At 35.3% G+C, this 15,454-nt stretch overlaps 3 protein-coding genes across 3 annotated transcripts; 2 read left to right on the forward strand and 1 right to left on the reverse strand.

The window, feature by feature from the left end:
• Positions 1-6,635: 6,635 nt before the first annotated feature.
• MELLADRAFT_73658 (uncharacterized protein) lies at positions 6,636-7,529 on the forward strand (the record flags this gene model as incomplete). The annotated part of the gene is made up of 1 exon (XM_007418555.1): positions 6,636-7,529. One exon carries the CDS (start codon positions 6,768-6,770, stop codon positions 6,966-6,968), a length of 201 nt encoding a protein of 66 aa, XP_007418617.1.
• Positions 7,530-7,692: 163 nt separating this feature from the next.
• MELLADRAFT_113844 (uncharacterized protein) lies at positions 7,693-9,892 on the reverse strand (the record flags this gene model as incomplete). Its single annotated transcript, XM_007418578.1, has 7 exons — positions 7,693-7,755; positions 7,815-7,823; positions 7,864-8,318; positions 8,399-8,467; positions 8,554-9,198; positions 9,520-9,659; positions 9,750-9,892. 7 exons carry the CDS (start codon positions 9,890-9,892, stop codon positions 7,693-7,695), a joined length of 1,524 nt encoding a protein of 507 aa, XP_007418640.1.
• Positions 9,893-10,125: 233 nt separating this feature from the next.
• On the forward strand, positions 10,126-11,548 carry MELLADRAFT_76131 (uncharacterized protein; the record flags this gene model as incomplete). Its single annotated transcript, XM_007418557.1, has 3 exons — positions 10,126-10,287; positions 10,355-11,007; positions 11,153-11,548. One exon carries the CDS (start codon positions 10,399-10,401, stop codon positions 10,657-10,659), a length of 261 nt encoding a protein of 86 aa, XP_007418619.1.
• Between the last annotated feature and the right edge of the window lie 3,906 nt (positions 11,549-15,454).

The raw sequence follows: 15,454 nt of genomic DNA on the forward strand, positions 1-15,454 counted from the left end.
GTCCATCGCTTTCCTGCGGGTGGGCTAAATGCCTAAAGATGGATTTTTAAAAAAAAAAAAAAACGTACAACAGGGGTTAAAAGCTCAAAGCTTAGTTCCAAATGGCTCTTTCATCTTTATCAGATTAAATGCCCATTCAGGTTTTTAGATTAGATGGCCGCTCCTCTAAGGTGTACTAGTCCTTGTACTATAAATTTGTTTAGATAGTGTTATATGCAATTAAGCCGAAAAGCACTTAAAAAAAAAAAAAAAAAAAAAAAAAAGTCTTTCGGTACATAAATACTTCTGGTTCATCCGAGCGCACCTGCTGAGCGGGTCAACTTAAGCTGCCAAACCGTTCCCACTTTGTAGTAAACAAAGGGTGGATGTTCAACCCAATGGCTAATAACTTCTTGTGACACAGCAATAATTCAGTTCAGTTGGAGTTGAAATCCAGATGATAAACTTGTTTCTTCCAAACAACTTAAATCATGCACCGATTTTGTTTGATTTGCTCTCTTGAAGGAGGAATTTGACATTGGGCATCTGAAACATATGGTATGTCAAACTTGAAGAAAGTTCAATGCAAACACCTTTCTGGTTGGATCAATTGCAAACATTGTCCACTTGGAACCTCATGCTTGATATGACTCTCAAATCAATGTGGATTTAAGAGATTGATATGTCTGATGATATCATATGAAAAGCTGAAAAAGTATGAGGGTTTTGGAATGTAGCTTTTGGAAGTGAAGAAGAAGGATCTCCAAGAAGTGATTTGATTATGATGATATATAAAGATGACTTGACAGCATAAAGTCAAAAACAAATTGACACATTTGCCTCTATCATCAAGGCTCTAGACTGTTCCTTCACGGATAAGTTCCCTCTCTCTGCTACCACATTCTCTTCTGGTGTATGAGCTGCTGTAATTCTCATGTAGATACCGTCCTCATCACAGTAAGGAGCCAACAAGTCGTTAATGAATCCACTGCCATTGTCAATTATAATATTCTTGACCTTGTCATCACATTGGTGTTCTACTGAAGCAATATACTACTGAATCTTTTCCAAAAAAGTATCCACTGATTTAATGATAATCCTGACGGGTCTTGATCACTTGATTAGCCATCAGTAAAAAAATATGAAGTAATTGCTACTGCATGATGCAGGTGTCTTCATGATTCCACTCATGTCAATGTGTATCTTCTCTAAGATGAATTTGCTCTGTTCATAGTGACAAGTGTAAGAATGAGAAACTTTGTGACATTTAGCAAGGTCACATAATTTTAATCAAAAGAATTAGGGAGAATTGCAGATTTTAAATTCACAATCCCTATCACACTCTCCTCCCATAACATGATCTTCATATATTGAATGTTGGGATGATCTAGATGGTGATGGAGTGATGTGGTGTGTGTGAATGAAGGTTGAAGTGGCAATAATCCATTTTGTCTGCATGTGCTTGTTTCCCGTTTTCTTGGAACACAAATCCGGAGAGTTATAAATGCCTAAGCATTGCTTTGTGGTGCATTGGTTGGCAAATCAAGTGGCTCTTGACACACATTAGCTTGAGGCAACAATTGAAAAGTGGGATAATGGGCCGGTCTTTCAGGTTGGTTTCATCCCAACATGGCTACAGTTGCAATTCTGTTCTCCAAAGCAGTAACTACTTTTTCATAAACTGAGATATATTAATCCACATTAGCTTTTGCATCTTCACAGTGAGAATTATTTGACAATAAAAGTCATCTTTGACCCATATCATTGTCAGTGATAATACCTCTAGCACCTTTTGAACAAGTTATAGATATTTGTAATGTTGCAAGATGTTTCAATAATGGAGTAGAAGATGATTGAGTAATCTACATCTCCAAAAGCAAGCAATTGACATTCAATTGACTGTCAATTGCCCTCCATAATGTTCTTGGTAGACATCTGTCTTGTCTCCAGTACTTGAATAAACTGGCTCTTTGGCTCAACCACTGATGATGTAATTTTCATGTGGGAAAATTGGTTCAATTTAGAGCAAGAAATGATTAAATTTCTTGGATCAGCATTAAATCAGCAGTATTCAGCATCAAATCAGCATTTTCAATTATCCACTGCATCAAATGTACAGATGTCTTCTGTGGTAAATGTTTTTCTACTGAACAATTAGATGCAGGAAACTGAAAGGTTAAATCTGTGTGACATAAATTCACTTTCACTTTCATTATACGCTAAGTATACTGAAATGTATGACATTCCCACAGATACCTATCTGGTTGGTGAGGCATACAAGCTATGTTTGGCCAACAACTTGTATTTTACCTTCTCCAGAAACAAATCTGTTGGGTCTTGCATTCCAGAGACCTTCAGACACTTTTGTTCCTCAAAAGAAAAGAATACAGTGAAGGTTAGGAAGGTGGGGGGGTTTCTCAAAACATGAGGGTTCAAAAATGGAAAGCTGATTGGAATCTTCTGAGAGTGAGAAGATAAAATAAAAAGAGATTGAAGTATCTTTAAATGTAAAACCAGAGCAAGGAAAAGGATGAGCTCTAGGAGGATGGATGGGGCAAAAGATTGGGTAAACTTTTCTTTTGAAAGTGGAATTATTGTGGTTGGTTAGCAACTTAAATACTTTCTCTTCCCATCTTGGATGAGTTCACAATAAATGCAATCACATCGTAAGTAAAAGTTTTGCAGAAGAGTGAAGTGAAAGGGTTTGAAATCAATGATCACATTTATTTCACACAGAACAAACAGGACATAACAAATGTACACAAACAAATAAATGAGAAAAATTAAGAATGAAAAACATAACTAGATGAACTGCTTACCTATGAGTCATTCACAATAAATGCAATCACTTTGTAAGTAAAAGTGTTGCAGAAGAGTGAAGTGAAAGGGTTTGAAATTGATGAGGATCAAACCCTTGACTCATAGGCAGTTTATAAAGACAGAAACATAACACTATCACACAGCTAACAGTTAAGGAACACAGTGCAGCACGAGAATAAAAAATAGCACACATGTACAGCCCTTTGCATAATTGATGACTTTGAAGGAAAAAAACCTTGAGTTTTCAAATAAAAAACCTCAAGTTTTGTCAAGTTTTGTCAAAAAGCTGCTGAGTTTTTCAAAAAATCAGTGAGTTTTTGGAAACCTGGCCCAGTAATTCTAAAAGAGAAAGAGCTCACTCAATTTTGAAAAAACTCAAGTGTTTTCTCTTTTTCCAAAGTCATCGATTCTGCAAAGGGCTGTAGATATATCAAATAAGATCACACATCACAACAGAAAACAAATCAAATGATAATGAAAAGAAAACATTATTCTTGCCATACCAACATCTTGTGCAGTACCATTCTGTTAGGGATGCTAACTTTTCTCAGTGGCTTCTTCAGTAGCCTTGTCCAGCTACTCTTTCATCTTTAGGTAGAAACTTGAAACATCTTAGGTTTCTTGACACTTGGATGAGGGTTATTCCTTGTGCCTTGTCAAAATCCAGGCAGAAGATTACTTTATGCTGGTAGTGAAACCTAGTTTGATTGGTTGGAATTCAACTGTTGAAGTAACCAAGAAGTCAAAACCTTCCTTGCCACCTTGTGAAGAATGGATTCAGGTTCATCCTTGATATCATTCTTTTCAATATATTCCAGATAATACATTAAATCTTATACTTAACAAAGTCCCACACTTGCTCCTTGCAAGTAGTTTTTGGGAGGAACTTACAACAAACAGGCACACTTTGGCCTGTGAGGGGAAAAATGTTTTCATGAGAAATCTTTCCTCCCTTGTAAATCTTTTTATCCCATTGGTGGTTTTTCTTTGACCAAAGGGAACTCCTTTTGCTCCATCTTAGACACTTGTTACTTTCCAAAAGAAATCCTAAGGAAATCATCCCCCTCCTCTTTCTTTGCTCACAAACCTGGTGCAAAATAGTGTGTATGACATGTGATTTTGCTTGCAGCAGTTATAAGGGACCAGCTACATACAAAAACAACATGAATACAGTTGTTATGCTCCAACTTCTAGAGCAAACCAAACAGGAGTGTTTCAAGTTCTTTAGGATATTCTTAGACAGTTATGAGTGTCTAAGACAGATGAACATAAGTTCTGTTTGGTCCAAGAAACACCACAAATGGAATTGAAAGTTTTATAAGGGAGGAAAGATTTCTCACCAAGAATCTTTTCCCCTCACAGGCGGCCAAAGCATGCCAGTTTGTCATAAATCCCTCCCTTGACTACTCAAAAGGAGCAAGCATGGGACTTTGAGTATAATTAAATTTAGTAGATCACACAAAATTTCTGATGACCATACAAAATCATTTTTGTCAATGATGGCTTTTCAGGATACATTTTACTCATAGCTTGATTGACAAATATAGCCTGAAGTTGTTTGTTGGTACCTTGCAGTAATGGTTGATTGGTAGGAAATGTCATGATTGGATTAAGTGAGGAATAGTGTAATTGATAAAAGTATTCAAACATTTCTTCTTCTTGTCAACTAGAAACTTGATTTTCCAAAACTAAATAGAGATCTGTTTTTTTATGGCAAAGTGAGTAAGGCAATAACAAAAACATGGATTTTTCAATAATCAAGATCCCCATGATCTCAACCCCAGAAAAAACAACAATACGAAATAAAAAGATTGACAAAAGAGAGCAAACCAATCACAAAAACAAAGAAAAAAAATCAACCCATTGAAGTGTGTGTAGGTTGGTTCTATAGCAGAAAAAATTGATAACATTGCTTGATTTACTATAGTCTCAGATACATATCATAAATTACACAACAGTCAATCTGAGACATAGTTATGCAATGAGTGTAAGACATGCAAGGGGAGGACCCCAGAGAGCTCTTATCAAGATGTGCATGATGTAAAAAAAATTCCTACTACACACACTTCACCACAGTTTACATTCATAAAAACTTGATCAAATCCCTTTCTCTTTCCTTACCAATATCTAGCCAGGAGCAAAGCACTTTGGTAACTGTGAAATCCATACCTACACAAGTGTGAAAAGTTTGTAACCCGGTGTAAAGGATGTGAGATCCAGAGCAGATCACAGCAAACAGAAGAAAACAAAATCTTCTACATCATGCATCTCCAGTACCACAGCCTCAGGAGCTCTCTGGGGTCCTGCAAGGGGTCATTATGGGGTCACCTCAAAACTGCTGTGTTTTCAGTTGCAATGAGATCATGTAGGATATAATGTTTTGTGAGTGGTATTCCTTTTTGACCTTGAATTATTTTCCTTTATAATAATCAGGATTTTGAAGGGAGTATAAAGATACAATTTTTTTGCCATTTTTTCTTGAAGAATATGAAACCTTCTTGTTCCTGAAGACCTTGCTCAGCGCACAATTTTTTGTACATAGCTCTACATACTATGACTTGAGTTTTGCATCTAAAAGTCTTCCAGTCAATGAAAGTTATTGCTTTGGCTTCAAAAATGAAAACGTATCAAGTAAGAATTGCAACTTTCTTAGGGGAAAAGATCAGAGAATTTAGCTTATAGATGTCCCTTGAAGTCTGAAGATAGAAGTGTTTTCAGAGACTTATAAGATGATTAGAAACTTTTCAAATTATGTTACAGTTTGAGTTTGGTGAATTGATTTTGAAAACTTCAACTCATTTGACTTTGACCAATCGAATGTAGAAAACCAATTTAACCACCAGCACCACCACCACCAGCTAACAAACGGTCCAAGATAAAACTCAGTATCAGTCCATCAAAACGAACGAGATCTTCATCGATCACTCTCTCCTTGGAATTTAATTTCATTAGGAGGTTAAAGACGAGTTGAGGGGTGTAGAAACGTGGCTTCCTACATACCACGTGAACCAACAGACGAGGTGTTTTTACCTCCTTCATTTAATTTACTCACTTGGTTCTCTGGTAATATGTCTTGGCTTTATCCTATCACTCATAACATTCCTTGGTAAGTGTTCTTCTTCTATATCCATCCACTTGATCAAAAACCGATGGGAAAGCAAAAAAACTAATTCTTTGTTTTGGTGTTTGAATAATAGGTTCATTCGTACTCCTGCCATCGCTCTCTTAGGTCCTGAATGTTATACTCATTTAATTTATGATTTACAAATCGATCATCTCATTTGTTTGAAATTAGGAATCTCAAGAGCTTTAAGTTTAGCTATCGTCTTGGGTTCTGGAATCGTTAAAATCCCTCAAATCCTTAAAATCTTGAAATCTAAATCGGCTCGTGGTCTTAGTTTGAGTAGTTTTATTTTAGATACTTTAGGATTGATCATCATTGTGGGATATAATTATAGGCATGACTTTCCTATTTCAACTTATGGTCAGTAGTTCTCTTGATTTTTAAAAAAGTGAATCGAATTAGATTTTAGCTTATACAATGATTCTTTTTGTTTGGGCGGATGGAAATAGCTGAAAGTTTTTTACTCTTCATTCAAAACTTAATCATCACCTCTTCAATCATCTCACTTTCACATCAATCCAACTCGACTTTCTTAGCCATCTTATCCATCATCTTACCCACCACAACTCTCACGATCATATTGATTCCAAGTTCACCTATTCCATTATCTGTACTACAAGCTTTATTAACTTTAACCATTCCCTTATCACTCTCATCTAAACTTCCTCAAATCTTAATCAATCATCAAAAAAAATCAACCGGTCAATTATCTTCGTTTTTAATCTTTAGTTCTTTCTTAGGTTGTTTAGCTAGATTGTTTACCACTCTTACTGAAACAGGTGATTTCACTTTACTTTTGAATTTCGGAGCCGGTACTTTACTTAATGGGATCTTATCTTTACAAATGATTTCTTATTGGAATGAATCTTCAACTAATCCGTTTCCTCAACTTGATTCCTTTGATTCAATCGAATTATCTCATTCTACTTCGATCTCTTCTTCTGATCATTCTCCAATCAAAAGATTTAATTCAAATCATTCTAATCTTTCTCATCCTAGAATCAATTTAAACAAACCAAAACAATGGACACGTAAAGCAGATTAAACTCTTCGTTTTCTTCTTCTTACCTTTTGGTCTTTCTATTCATAAATCAAATTAATTCTTTCTTTCTTTCATTTTTTTGTTTTTTTTCGGTGATTTGATTTGGTTTTTATGTTAGATTTTTTTTGGGGTGGGGCGGTAGAGAGGTGTGATTTTCAATAATTTAGTATGATTTTAAATTGATTCATCGTTTAATGATGATTTAATTTTCGAAAATCAAAATTGGATAACACTTTTTGTTTTTGTTTTCTTCTTCCAAAGTGGATTTTAAAGATCGTTAAAGTTGTAAATGTTTTGTTTTAGAAGACAGAAAGAAAGAAAGAAAAAAAGAAATCTAATGATGATTCCCACCACAAAAAAAAACTTAAGAAGAACAAATTAGACTTCAAGATTGTTTGTTTTATATTTATGATATCTTTCATTAAACCAAACCAATTAGAATAAAAAAAATCGATACCTTTTCTCGTGTGTGTGTGTGTTTTTCATTTATAGAAATTTGTTTCGTAGATGTTTTGTATGTTCTTTTGTTGCCTGCCTAGATGAAATGTGATTTTATTTTAAAGCAAATGGAGATTGAGATTCATCATATATATACAATTTGATATGCTTTGAGTAAGTTTTAAGTGCAAAAAGTGATACTTTTTATACATGCTGTAGATAAAATATAAAGAAAATGATAAAGAGGAGTATCAAGTTTTCACATTCTTTGAAACGAGTTTTGTTTGCTTCATAAAAGTGCACAAGAAGAAGCAAAACGTTCGGTTGCTTCACTAATGGACATGACCTCAACCTATAGCACCATGACCACCGCCCAAAAGAATTCAAATTATCAATAATCTGAGAACATACTTCAAACATCTAAGAAGAAGAAGAAGAAAAAGAAAAAGAAACGACTCACACTACTAATCAAATTAATTTTTGCATGATCAAAACAATTTAACCAACTTGAATGATCATCAACAATCATGATAAACCTTCTGATTTCTTTATAAGAGATTTGTTTAAGTAAATTCAATCCGTCTACAATTCCTTTCATTTCATCGAGTTCAGTGAAATCTTCTTGATCTTCAATCTCAATCTTCATGACTCCAAAACTTGAATTGATCAAACTTTCTTTGAAGATTGGAACAAGATTGGTTTCTAAATCTTTAAAGACTTCTTCAATGGCTTCTTTTTCTGATGGTTTAAATTTGTTGGATTTGTATTTATCACAAAGTGATTTGGTCGTGATTGGATGTAAAAATAATTGGGAATGATGATTTTCTTTTTGTAAAGCTCGAAAGATTTGGAATGGATTAGTTGTTGGAGTGAGATTCTTCATGATACAGTTGTAATTCGGAACAAGTATTAAATCTATTTAATGAAGAGAATACATTTTCATTAATGAGTTTGATGGTGATCATTTATTTGGTTTGATAAAGTTGGTTACTTACTCATGGTCATGATGGGTTGGATCCTGGTGATTTCATGATTTAAAGATCGATTTGAATTGTTTCCAAACTCTACCGGATTTCGAACCAAGATCAAAAGTAAATCAAAAATGAGAAAAGAGATGATGATGATAATAATAAGAGAAAAATTGACAAACCAAAAATAGCCACATAATTATGTAATTTGACTAATTTGTTCAACTCTTTCAAAGACCCAATCTCACTTGTTAAATTCCTATGAATCAAAATCCGTTCAACTTGATGAGCCTTAACAGTTTCAATAGGAACGGAATTTTTCAAACTAGTGAAATTTTTACTAGGAGATCCGAATTGAACTCTTTTAATTCCTTGATTTTCAAAAATATACCAAAGTGATAAGATTTCAAATTCATCTAAACTTTTAGTTTTTGAAGCCCAGATGACAATTGATGATTCTTTTGATCCGAAATGAACTGATCGACTTTCTTGCCAATTGACGGCTTGTTGAGCATTTAAAAGTGGGTCTTGGGTTGGATCATAATGAGGATTTTGTTGTAAGAGATCTTCTAGTGATTGTTTGATGGAGGTAATTTCGGGTTTTGAAGGCTTTGGTTTTGATTTTCTGGGTCGTTTTCGTTGAGAACTGGTTGATTGTCGTGTTTGTCTAGCAGTACTAATGATTTGATTTGAATTGATCTTTGTGACTGATTTTTTACGTAGAGCTAAGGGTTCATGATCATCAGATGAAGAATCTTCAGATTTAATTGAAACTGGTTCTTTTGATTTTGATTTTCCTTTTTGTTTCCTTTTCATTTCTTTTTCATCTTCAGTTGATTCATATTTAATTGAACTTAAATCAGATAATGAACTTTCGATTTCACTTTCACTTTCTTCTTTTTTGATTCTTTTTGATTGTCCTCTTTTCTTTTGTACAAAATTTTTAAATTCCGGTGTATCTACAATATTCTCTTTTGGTTCCCAAGTATTATGATCTGATGAATAATCTTTCCACTTAACTAAATATTGCCATACTAAAAAAATCATTTAAAATCAGTCAAAGAAATCTAAGAGAAGAAAGAATTTGAAGACTTGGTCTTTGAAAAATTAAATGATGTTGGTAAAGAAAGATGAAAAAACTTATGTACTTCCAAGTTCCGGTGAAAACTTTTGTTTGATAATATAATCAATTTCAAATCCTTCTTCAGCTTCATCTTCTTCTTTCAATTTATCACTAGACCTGGATGGTTGCACAGCTTTCAAGGGTCTGACCTCCCTTTCAAATAACCTGATGTTCAGAATGGAAAACAAAGGAGACAATGGAATTGATTAGATCACAAAGTGTCTTAATGATGGATGAAAAGCAAGGAAAACTTACTGAATGAGATCTGATTTTTGAGTGTAAGAATGAGAAATCTGATTTTGTAGTAAGATTGATTTCAATTCAGAGACTTCAACGAGAGATGGATCAAATTCCGGTAACATCCATTCTGGAGCTGGCTCTTGATTAGTTGAAGCCATCTTGAAGGTGAACTGATCGAAGGTTTATTGAAAACTTGACTTTGATCGATTCGCTTGAAGATGGTACTGATCTCGAGAGCGGACGTGGCCGCGTGGGAAGAGGGGTTTTGTTATGTTGTAAGTACTCCATCAATTCGATTTCCGACTTATGTAGTGGGTAGCGCCGCCATCACCTCAACTCTCTCACTCTGGCTTCTGAAAGATCTTAAGTTTTTCAAAATCAAGATGATACAGGATGTGTTGATCAGAGTCAATCATCAGAAATCCATCAAGAGGAATGAAAGAATTCGACGAGGAATGAACGTTTGAGTGCTTATTGGAACCCTTCCGACTGGAAACTATTTAGAAGAACTTCGAGTCAATCCATCGACAGTCATCATTGGGCTACATCTTAGGTTCATTTCAATCTTTTCGCGTCGATTGTCTTGCTTTGTTACTAATGAGATGACCTGATTTGAACAGCTTAGGAAATCAAGTTCACGAGTTATCAAAGTTAAAAAGCTGGGATGACTATCGAACTGAAAGCTGATCAAGGACAACTTCGATCAAGAGATAATGAACCACCTTCAACAAACCAACTAGCAGATGCATGTTCTGATGCAACTGAATCTCTTTTATCCCAAATTCGACAAACAAACAATTCTACTTTACCATCACTTCCGATTCTCATACTAATGAGTGATGATCCTGATGGAATCGAATTACTTCAATCAGTCGAACGTTCAAAACAATGGAAAATAATGAACATTGTCATCACTTTTAGATAAATCATCAGATTTATCCAATTTTCAAGACTTACATCAATCAAGTTTTTCTACAAACCTCAAAAGATATTCATCAAAATCTTTTCATAGAGCTGGATTTCATGAATCTGTTTTTAATCATTTTACCATTATCTATTAAACGGATTACTCAAACTCGAAAGTTTCTTATTGAATTAACTTTGCTTGGTCGGTTATCGGATGGTATTATCTTTACTGGTAGTTCAAATGTTAGTAAACTATTTGGATTGCTTGGAAACGAAAAGAGATTGATGGAAAGAACGATAAGATCACTTTGATGTTCGATGGCACCCTACCGCTCTGTACACCCGATGATGAGGTTTACCCCAACTGGTGAGTTTTGATCTATGCGCTAAAGTCTCCCGCAGTAACGAACATTTTATCGTGCTTTGGGAACTTTCGGAACCGAACAAAGTTTTCGCACTCTAACACACTTTTATCTACGTTCGACAACGTCAACATGATTTTTTCGCCCCAGCATCACAGGATTTCAGGCAACATACAATGTCCAACATCTCAATCACTCTCAAGTATTAAGGCTTCTATTCATACAAGAATCACGGTGACCAACGCAGCTATTCATATTTCAGAGGAGCTGAGATCTCAATACCATGGTATATAGATTTACTGGTGATACCACCCCTAGATTGCTCTTGTAACATATCGTTTTCTTCATATACTGTCTACATCATGGAACCAAATCATGTGCAGATAATACAACTCATCAATCAATCATTTATGATCATATATGTGAAGTTTTTCTCTGGATTTATCTTTTCAATTCTGTAAGAAAAAAAATCTTTTCAACTTGTTTTTTGGTGTCATTCTCTCATCTCATTTTATCATTGTAATCTAATTGTGATCATCATGTGTCAAGTATTCAGCAAAACTGTAAAGGTTTTACCTTGTGAGACCATATTTGGTGGAATGATTAGCTTATGTATGAGTTATTTTTATCAATCAGTAAAGTTTGACCTTTTGAAGGAAAATTCAATGTAGTACATCAAGTCAATTGAGACAAAGTTGAGTTGAATGGGAAACAGAAGGGGAAGAAAGGAATGATTCAGGGAATCAGTAAGGAAGGTAGGGATGGATAGTTGGATAAATCAAAGCAGTGGGTGTTTTAGTTTGAAAAACTTCAAGTGTATGAAAAGAAAAACCAATTTTGCTGTGTTTTGTTTTTTTGTTTTGTTTCTCCTTTTGACCAATTTTTATTGAAAGTGAATGAGAAGTATAAAAACAGAAAACCCCACAGACAATGACATGATTGGCCTTTGGAATCAAAGAAGCAGACATTGATGGTCATATAAGTGTACTGAAAATCTGTTGAAGTCCAGCAAGTGGTAGCAATTGAAATTCGGCCAAGAACTTGAGCAATTCCATCCAAAATCTTATCCTGAAGTGTTTGGAATACAGTTTTGGAGTCATTCTTCATTGCTGTGCGTCCTGGCCAGTACACTTCCAGGATTAACCACTGTCCCAGGTGGGATAATTTTTCTTTTTGGAATAATGAATTGACATTATAGTGTAAATGCCAATCAATTATTTCAAAAAAATACATTATTCCAATTGGGACAGTGTTTAATCCTGGCAGTGGTAGAATGATGGGCAGATTGCACACAAAGCTTTTTTGTAAAATTTCTCAATATCACATCAAAAGGGTAATCTTGCATGCCATTGTGCAATAAACTCAGGGTTTTTTTGTATATGCACAGTTGGCATATTGGTAGCTGATGTAGCAGATGAAAAAAACACGGGACTTAAACCCGTCTTCTCGTGCTAGTAGAGCCTCCACCACAGTGCCCGTAGCGAAGGCCCCGACGTCGGGGGCCCAACGATCTTGGCAATTTTGTCGCATTTGTGTGATTTTTGTGGCCCAAAAGCGTACAATTATCCACAAAGGGGAAAGATTGGAAGAATATTCCTTACGCTGAACTTCATCCGTCTGAGTCAAGCCTGAGGCAGACTAGGAGACAAGCGGCCCTGAACGCTCAGTATGAACAACTGAACTTTCATTTTCCCCTACTGAACGCTCAGTGTTCCTCACTGAACACCTGGAAGCTCCCCATGAACTATCCTTGCCCGAGAAAAGCTGGTGGCCATCCCCCGTTCCGCATTGGAGAGCCAGTGTATGTATGTAAGTCTATGTAAGTACATACATAAATTCATAATGTCAGTTCATCCAATATTCATAACAACGGGCCCAGTGTGAGTGGCACAAGCCCACTTTGTTGATCAGGATCACTATACTTCGATGATTTCTTTCGAGATCAATGGATTTAGCCCAAGCTTACAATTCCTAGGAAGCTCAGCCTTCCATTTCCCTATCCAGTCAAAACCTTATCACCAACACTTTCAACTAACCAACCAAGTGCTCAACTCGATTTATATAACTGTCGAGTCAACAACCTTATGGCAAAGAGGACACTTGAGATCCCGAAATTAAAATCAAATCTGCATCGACTCCATCACATTCTAAGTTTCATTAACGATCTTGACTATTGACGAAGAAGAAACTGAAATGGAACCTACAGATCAACTATCTGAACATGAACCTTTAACTGCTTTTAATCCGCACAAAGATATCAGCCAATTCCAGAAGACATTAAGTTACCTTTGCTTATTTATTCTCGGTGCTTGTATTCTCTTACCATGGAGCTCGCTCTTGGTATCAACAACTTATTTCGGATCTAACTTGGTGGGAAGCGAATTTGAATTCAGTTATATGAATTGGGTAGCTGTTGTCTTTACATTCTTCAATGTCTCATCCCTCATTCATGCTACACTCAAACAAAACAATGTACGTCCAAGATATTTCTTATCTCTTAGTCATAATCTCACTGAACCGTATCATTCTGTTTGTAGTCAAGTCACACTAGAAGGATTCTCTTTTCACTAATTGTGATTATCATTCTATCATTAACGCTGTTATGTTCTACAAGATTTGAAAAATTTGGATCTCATACTTTCTTTACTTTCTTGATGATTCAAAGTTGGTCTATGAAGTCATTCTTATTCATCTACTGCGAAGAGATCCTGAGGTATGTGTTCAAATACTCTCATTTGTTATGTAAACCTCGATGTTTATGTTATATTTGTTCGAGATCAGAACATGTTAAAGATGATCAGGAGATGGCCACCAGATATATACAATGTATTTGCTGTGATATCAGCTACTCAAGATCGTTTAACAAGAATCAATGATGATTCAAATGTACTCTTGATGACTTGTCTAACTGAACGGTAAGATCCCTTCTTGCTTCTTTTTCCTAATTTTTCAATCGTCTGATTCAAGTTTTGACTCTCTTTAATCCCACACAGTTATATTTTGAATCATCAACCCGGAAAAGCTTTGGCTTACTATTTGAGATTGAGAAAGCCAGAGGTATTTGAATTGATCGAGGATCATAACTTGTTTACTGATGTCCAGGATCAAGTATTGTTATTGATCGAGTTTGATGATGAGTTGAACCCATATCAAAATCTGAACAAGAAAGAGCATGGGACAGCTATCAATCTATTAGTTGAACATACTCATTCAATCCCCGTGAGTCTGCTTCTCTCTTGACATTTCAAACTGTATCCTTGTGGAATTCTGAAAAGATCGTGTTTCATTTTTGCGATTATTAAAAAGGTTTTAAGCGTCATAACTCAATTGACAGATCACCGACGATATCTGGCCACTTATTTGGATGCATGATTCGACATCGATCCACTCTCAGGAACAGATTACAGCGATCTGCACGTTGATCTTTTTGCAGAGTTTGATAGAAAAAGGTTAATGGAATATCTTCGAGCAAGCAACACGTATAGTCTTGCCAAGGTTTGGATCTGATTTCATATTTTATTTATTTACATCCATGGTAATGATTTAGATTTATTGAGATGATACCTGGTCGGGTTTGAATAGGCTTATAAGATCTGTAGTGAAGCCGACTTTGTTCCGGAGATGGTCTATCTTTTGGGTAGGATGGGACATAACAAAAAAGCTCTATTTTTGATAATCGATCGAATTGGTGATGTTCAAAGGGTTGGTTCCTTATGAGATCACCTATCTCTCTTCCTCGTCCGTAAGAAGAAGAAAGACATCTTAATCTTACAGGATTTGATCACAATGATTATTTTAGGTGATTGACTTTGCTAAGGAACAGAATGATCATGATCTTTGGGAAGACTTGTTGTTATATTCGGAAAGCAGACCAGGTATGAATCCATGAAATTTTAAAACATAATTCTGAGAAGTGACTAAAGGTGTTTATCTTTATGGATGATATGTTTTAGCTTTTATCAGAGGTCTTTTAGATAATGTTGGATCTGAAATTGACCCGATCAGATTGATTCGACGAATCCGAAATGGATCGGAGATTGAAGGTTTGAAAGAATCTATCATTAAGATTCTTCATGATTTTAATCTACAGGTATGTGTTTCGCTTTTCTCTGTCTTTCTTTCGATCTTTGCGGTTGCTAATTTTTTCCGATGTGATCCTCAGATGATCACAATGATTATTTTAGGTGATTGACTTTGCTAAGGAACAGAATGATCATGATCTTTGGGAAGACTTGTTGTTATATTCGGAAAGCAGACCAGGTATGAATCCATGAAATTTTAAAACATAATTCTGAGAAGTGACTAAAGGTGTTTATCTTTATGGATGATATGTTTTAGCTTTTATCAGAGGTCTTTTAGATAATGTTGGATCTGAAATTGACCCGATCAGATTGATTCGACGAATCCGAAATGGATCGGAGATTGAAGGTTTGAAAGAATCTATCATTAAGA

The sequence above is a fragment of the Melampsora larici-populina genome (genome assembly GCF_000204055.1).
Source record: "Melampsora larici-populina 98AG31 unplaced genomic scaffold MELLAscaffold_96, whole genome shotgun sequence".
Taxonomy (NCBI): domain Eukaryota; kingdom Fungi; phylum Basidiomycota; class Pucciniomycetes; order Pucciniales; family Melampsoraceae; genus Melampsora; species Melampsora laricis-populina.